The following is a 7500-nucleotide window of genomic DNA, read 5'->3' as shown; positions in this document are numbered from 1 at the left end:
GCAGGCTTAGCAACGTTAATAAATACACAAAATCACAATTGAGACAAATTAGAAACTTACAAATAGAACTACATTTCCCATTCAGCCTGTTGCTTCCTGGAACCGATAGGACTTGTTGTTATTTTAACTATGAAAGAAAATTGTTTGATTGTCCGTTTAACACTGTGTTGGACGACTGACAAAACACAGCAAAACAAGGAAAATTGAAATAATTTGAATTGAAAAAGTGAGATTTAAAGGTGCAGTGTGTAATATGACATCATCAAGAAAGTTCTACAAAGTTCTAGAATGCAACGCTCCCTGGGTAACCCCACCCCTTTTGAATAATAACAGAAGCTACAGTGGCCTTCAAGGACAAGAACCTGATAACATTCCAACTATGACACTTTCAAGATGGCGGCACTAGGCCTTGGTCCAAAATATGCAGAAATATGGACATATATGAGACCGTTTCTAAGGAAAAAAATAATAATAAAAAAAAAAATTCAGCTATTATGCACTAAATTAAATGTACTTATGGATATTATAATTACTTTCTACAAAATCTGCTAGGAAATAAAACCCAAAATTCTACACACTGCAGGTTTAAAGTCAAATCGGTTAACGTACCTTTTTTCCTTCATCTGCTCCTGTAGTCGGCTGTACATCTCCAGCACTGAAACAAAGCAACGAGAGATACAGTTATGGTTCGTTTGAATAAGAATGATTAAGGTCTTGAGGTATTTTCAGGTATTTAAAAAAAATAAAATAAAAACATGTCTTATTGGGGCGCTCCGGTGGCGTAGTGGACAGAGCGCGTACCATATTGGCTCCGGCCTTCGTTGCAGTGGTCGCGGGTTCAAATCCGACCCGTGGACCTTTACTTTTCTCTCTCTCTCTCTCTCTCTCTCTCTCTCTCTCTCTCTCTCTCTCTCTCTCTCTCTCTCTCGCTCTCTCGCTCTCTCGCTCTCTCGCTCTCTCTCTCTCTCTCTCTCTCTCTCTCTCTCTCAACTCTGTACTGTCTAATAAAGCTTGAAAATGCAGAAAAATAATTGAAAAAAAAATTATTTACTTTTAATTTACAGAGTGTTACCTGGGAGACAGTGGGACAGTTTGTCGATGGTGGTCGCGATATTGCGCTGTTGGATTCTACAGCACTGCAGCTCCTCCATAGAACTGGTGAGCTGAGAGAGAGAGAGAGAGAGAGGGAGGGAGGGAGAGAGAGAGAGAGAGAGAGGGAGGGAGAGAGAGAGAAAGAGGGAGAGACAGGGAGAGAGAGAGAGAGGGAGAGAGACAGAGAGAGAGAGACAGGGGAAGTAAATAAATCAGTAAGTTAAAAATTGAAGAGAGAAACGAGATTATTTAGAGTTATTTTCCAGATTCTACTTTATTGTACCCGTTAAAAGCAACTTGTATCGGACACTAAAGGCCTTTGCACACCGGGCACGTTTTTTATCGTGTGATCAATTTGCCCGTTAATAATATATTATCCAACGAATAGTCAATACAAGCTTTCCATATCAGAGACCGGCTTTGAATTTTTTCGAACGGAGTCAACGCTTCCGATAATCAGACGCGTCAAAATACACATTACAAATTATTTGCATTTTCGTGCCTTTTAATCGCAACGTGTCCGATGTGCGTGAGCCTTAACACTGAATAACGTAGCTGCACTTACTTACAATAATGATAAATAAATAAAAACAGTATTTGTAAACAATATCTGATATTTGCGTCTCTGTAACTCACATCTTTGCCATCATCCTGTAGACGTCGGTTGGTCTCAGTCACCTGACTCTGAGGGAGAAAAGAGCACAAACACAAACTTTAAAAGAAAGAATTTTAAAGATCAACAGCTGTTTATTTTAACCTTCAAATCATATGCCACAAACTGACATCTTTCCAGAACAATTTTTCTTTGAATATATTGGAAAAAGTTTTTTAGACTTTACTTAATTAAAAAATTTAAACTTTCATACATTCTGGGGAGGGCAAGGCAAGTTTATTTCTACTTACACAAGGCCGTTCAAAAGTGCTTTACAGGGGCATGACATACATCAAGATTAAAATACATCATGTATAGAATAGACATTAGAAAACTGAATACAAAATATGAATAGAAATAAAAAATTAAAATTAAATTCCATAAAAGTGTACAAACACACACACAAACAAACCTTGAGTTTCTTTGCCTCCCCTGTGACTAAAACACACACACAAACACACCTTGAGTTTCTGCGCCTCCCCCCTGACTTTGAGCAGCTCGGTGATGGAGTCCACAAAGTCACACACACACACACACACACACACACACACACACACACACTAATCTTGAGTTTCTGAGACTCCCCTCTGACTAACACACACCCCCCCCCCCCCCCCCCCCCCCCCCCACACACCTTGAGTTTCTGCGCCTCCCCCCTGACTTTGAGCAGCTCGGTGATGGAGTCCACAAAGCCCTGGAAGTGATGGTTACACATCTTCTCTATCTCTCTGTCATGGTTCCTGATCCTCACGTCCAGCTTCTCCATGAAGAGCCCATGCTCCTGCCCGTCGTACACTGACCTAGAGGGGGACAGATACACAGAGGGAATACACATGGTCAGGCAAGTTTATTTATGTATGCTAGTGCTTTACAGGGGCAGAAAATACATCAAGATTCAAGATTAGACATACACAGACCTGGGGGCAGATACACAGGGAATATACATGGTCAGATAGAGGTTTACATTGGATTACAATCCTCTGATTTCGAAGACCATTTGCAGATTTTTATATTTTTCTCCCAAAATTTTAATTTTTTTTCTGTTTTGATGACATTTTTTTATATATATATATATATTTTTTAGGTATTTCAACCTCTTTTATTGACAGTTGAAGATTGGAGAGAAAGTTGAGTTGCGAGTTGAATTGGAGACAGAGAGAGAGAGAGGGGGGATGACCTGCAGTGAAGGTCCACACCGGGTCGGATTTGAACCCACAACCACTGCAACAAGGACTGAGAGTACATTTTTTGTACAGAAAAGTTTGCAATAATTGAAATTTAAATGTCTTGAATTCAGGGTCTGGTGAAATAGATGAATTTGCAAATACTTTTCTGTGGGAAGAATGTTTTAAACACAACAATGATGCTTGAAAAATAAATCCCTCCTCATCCATGCATGCAGACCTCAATGTGAAACCACATTAAAATCACCTTTTATCCACTTCATTCTATGAGTTACCAGCATCCACAATGGATAATTAAACATCACAAGACAAGGCAAATGAGTAATAAACTATAAGGGTGGAGAGAGGAGAGAGAAAGAAGAGGAGGCCAAATAGAAAATGAAAAAGCTTCCTAACTTAAAGAGAACTGTATTGAATTCACTGCTTCTGTACATAACATAACTGCTGATTAAAAAGGAGACCTGTGTCTCAGGTGGTAGAGCGGGTCGGCTGATGATCAAAGGGTTGGAGGTTCGATCCCCGCCCTGCCACCTGTGTCATGGTTGTTGTGTCCTTGGGCAAGACACTTCACCCACCTTGCCTCGTGTGAATGTCGATAGTTAGCCTGCTATCGGTGTATGAATGTGTGTGTGAATGGTAACGTGGGAATTAGAACAGGTCTCCCTTGCAAAAGAGTCTCCAGTCTCAATGGGATTTACCTGTATAAATAAAGGTTACAAAAAAAAAGTAAAAAGAAAAATTTAGACAGATCTAGTGAGATGGATGCACCTGCAGAATGCCTCCACAAGGGGGCGTCATTGCATTGCTATTGAGCCACACAGGGTTCACTTCAGATCTTGAATAAAACAGATTGGTCACTTTCTTCATGTATAAACACATTGGTAAATCAAGTGGTTCTTAGTGTGAATACTGGATTTTTTTTAAGAACATTTTCCATTTTTCACTTTTACATTGTGACAGGGCTAAAGAGCTATTCATTCCATTTTATGTCAGATAATCAAATCCCTTTCTTAGAAATATGATATTCTTAACATTGTAGTGCTTGTGTTGGAAAAGCTCTACTAAGGTCCTATTCATACTTAAAGGTGCAGTGTGTAATATGACATCATCAAGAAAGTTCTACAAAGTTCTAGAATGCAACGCTCCCTGGGTAACCCCAACCCTTTAGAATAATAACAGAAGCTACAGTGGCCTTCAAGGACAAGAACAATTCTAAATTTTAAACAATGCACCTGATGACATTCCAACTATGACACTTCAAGATGGCGGCACTAGGCCTTGGTCCAAGATATGCAGAAATATGGACATATATGAGATCCTTTCTAAGGGAAAAATAAATAATAAAAAAAAAATTCAGCTATTATGCACTAAATTAAATGTACTTATGGATATTATAATTACTTTCTACAAAATCTGCTAGGAAATAAAACCCACAATTCTACACACTGCAGGTATAAATGAATGTGAACAAATCCCCCTCCTCTGAAACTACACACTGCACCTTTAAGTTAGAACAAAATCATCTCAAAAACCAACAAACTGGCCTCACAATGACACAGATGTAGAAAGAGAGAAAGAGTTATTTTGGTCTGCAAGGCTTCTCTGTAACAGAGATCACAGCTCTTCCTGTGTGTGTTCAAAAACAGCACACACACACACACACACACACACACACACACACACACACACACACACACACAGTCACAGTCTCTCTCTCACACACACACACACACACACACACACACACACACACACACCACACACACACACACACACACACACACACACACACACAGTCTGTCTCTATGATAGAGACTCTATCACACACACACACACACACAAACACACACAGTCTGTCTCTATCACACACACACACAGTCTCTCTCTCACACACACACACACACACACACACACACACACACACACACACAGTCTGTCTCTATGATAGAGACTCTATCACACACACACACACACACAAACACACACAGTCTGTCTCTATCACACACACACAGTCTCTCTCTCACACACACACACACACACACACACACACACCTGTGTATGTCTGGAATCCCCCACCCTTCCTCCTGTTGACCAGGAAATGCCCGACTTACGTACAATAGAGAGCAACTCTGACGCCACAATGAGCTTTCTTTAGACACACACACACACACACACACACACACACACACACACACACAGAGTCTCAAACACACACACAGATAAACACACACACACACACACACACACACACACAGAGTCTCAAACACACACACAGATAAACACACACACACACACACACAGAGTCTCAAACACACACACAGATAAACACACACACACACACACAGATAAACACACACACACACACACACAGAGTCTCAAACACACACACAGATAAACACACACACACAGTCTCTCTCTCACACACACACACACACACACACACACAGTCTCTCTCTCACACACACAGTCTCTCTCACACACACACAGAGTCTCAAACACACACACACACACACAGAGTCTCAACACACACACACACACACACACACACACACACACACACACACGTATTGACCTACAATGATGGTTGCACGTTCACTCAGGTCCATAGTCTGAGGAACCAAAGCCCTGGACAAACACTGTGCTGAGCAAAGTCACTGAGAAAAATAAACATAGAAATGTGTGTGTGTGTGTGTGTGTGTGTGTGTGTGTGTGTGTGTGTGTGTGTGTGTGTGTGTGTGTGTGTGTGTGTGTGTGTGTGTGTGTGTGTGTGTGTGTGTGTGTGTGTGTGTGTGTGTGTGTGTGTGTGTGTGTGTGTGTGTGTGTGTGTGTGTGTGTGTGTGTGTGTGTGTGTGTGTGTGTGTGTGTGTGTGTGTGTGTGAGTGAGTGAGTGTGTGTGTGAGTGAGTGAGTGAGTGAGTGAGTGAGTGAGTGAGTGAGTGAGTGAGTGAGTGAGTGAGTGAGTGAGTGAGTGAGTGAGGCTGTATCCCATTACAGAGACCACGCACTTGGTAGGACGCAGTCTCGCGGTCTATGTAGGCTATAGCCTATGAAGGCCGATTTTAAGGCCGGTTTTAAGGCCAACGAGCCTTTTTAAATGAGACGGTCTCCGCAGGTCTCCGTTTACGAGCATTTTCGGTTCACGTAACAAGCCGTTACCTTGCGTGACGACTCGCCGCTCCTGTGCTGCCTAGCAACCCTGATTGCTGCCAACGGAGACAGCCCTGTCAATGGAGGAAAAAAGAAAAAGAAGTTGTCTACCAGACGAAAAGAAAAAAAAGTACAAGAAAAAAAGAAAGGAAGATAAAAGTTAAGAAGATGGAGCAACACGTTGCTGTTTTGTTATTTTTTATTTCATTTTATGCCATCTCTGGAAAAAAACGCAATGAATCTTGGGATATGTTGGGCCACGAAGGATACATCTGATGCAGCCTTCAAAACCGTGAAACGAAGGCTGCATTTCTCGGCCGCATATGAGGAGCCTTGCAAGGAGCCTTGCAAATGGGACAGCCTTTGCGCGCCGCTATGACGCAATCGGTCTTCAAATGCAGCCTACGTAGGGTGCAACCCCTGAATCAAGACACAGCCAGTGAGTGAGTGTTTCTGTGTGAGTGAGTGAGTGAGTGAGTGAGTCAGTGAGTGAGTGAGTCAGTGAGTGAGTGAGTCAGTGAGTGAGTGTGTGTGTGTGTGTGTGAGTCAAATTTCCATCTATGCAAAAGTCCCTCAAACAGACAGAGCCTGGTACCAACTGACACCAACTGCTACTGCATGTCCATTAGGGATGTCCATGGTTAACTGGTTAACCGTTAACCGTTAAGAAGATCTTTAACCGGTTAATACTAAAGGTTAAACGGTTAAAAAAAATAATTAAATAATATTAATTTCTCTGAAATCCGGACTCTTATTTTGATATCGCTGAACCGGATGTAAGAATGCCAACTGTTGGTAAAGAATGAAAAGAGTCGTGTAGGCTACGCTCAACTTTATAATAAGTCCATGGTACGCTCCCAGTCACAACTTATGGTCACAACACTCCCGTGTCATATGTTTGTATAATTGAATTAACAGCGTGGGCTCCCGCTAGCTTAAAATAGCGCTAGCATTAGCCTTCTTGAGGTGGATGCTGTCCTGCATCTATCACCGTCTCAGTGAGTGTGTGAGGGAGTGACAGACAGACAGGCAGTGAGTACCCGCCCCCTGCACAGACAGAGAGGTCTGCCATGATTGTGTGCCAGGATCAATAGCGAAAATCCGTCATAAACAAAAGCGTTAACTAAGTATCGTTATGCAGTACTGATTACATCGGAGCTTATCAATATTACGGTCTGTCAAAATGTTGCCCCGTGCTCAGCACTACTTAGCACCGGGTTTCGGTAGGCTACCCATCCTCTAAGCCTGTGTGTGTGTGTGAATGTCCCTCTTCAGTCACCTATTGCACTTTCTGCTCCTACATTCGCATACTAGACCTCTTCTCACAACAGACAAAGGTGCCGTGTGAATGTCAAAATGTAGGCATTTAAATTGGCTACTGGTCCCTGAATTGTTTTTAAATTAATATGCCGGTCCTTGGAACAAA

The 7500-nt window shown here is 41.9% G+C and overlaps 1 protein-coding gene across 1 annotated transcript in view; it reads right to left on the bottom strand.

The window, feature by feature from the left end:
• exoc6b (exocyst complex component 6B) overlaps positions 1-7500 on the bottom strand; it is a gene marked incomplete at its 3' end in the record, with an annotated part of 94130 nt that overhangs the window by 76255 nt on the left and 10375 nt on the right. Inside the window, exons 2-5 of the mRNA XM_080051810.1 lie at positions 2379-2544; positions 1729-1776; positions 1073-1163; positions 610-655 (exon numbers count right to left, since the gene is read on the bottom strand). Of these exons, the coding sequence (XP_079907936.1) occupies positions 610-655; positions 1073-1163; positions 1729-1776; positions 2379-2544 (351 nt within the window). The remainder of the gene's footprint in view (positions 1-609; positions 656-1072; positions 1164-1728; positions 1777-2378; positions 2545-7500) is intronic.

This window comes from Ammodytes marinus (genome assembly GCF_949987685.1).
Source record: "Ammodytes marinus genome assembly, chromosome: 23".
NCBI lineage: Eukaryota > Metazoa > Chordata > Actinopteri > Uranoscopiformes > Ammodytidae > Ammodytes > Ammodytes marinus.
Note: the sequence above shows the minus strand (reverse complement) of the source record. Positions and strands in the feature narration are given on the sequence as shown.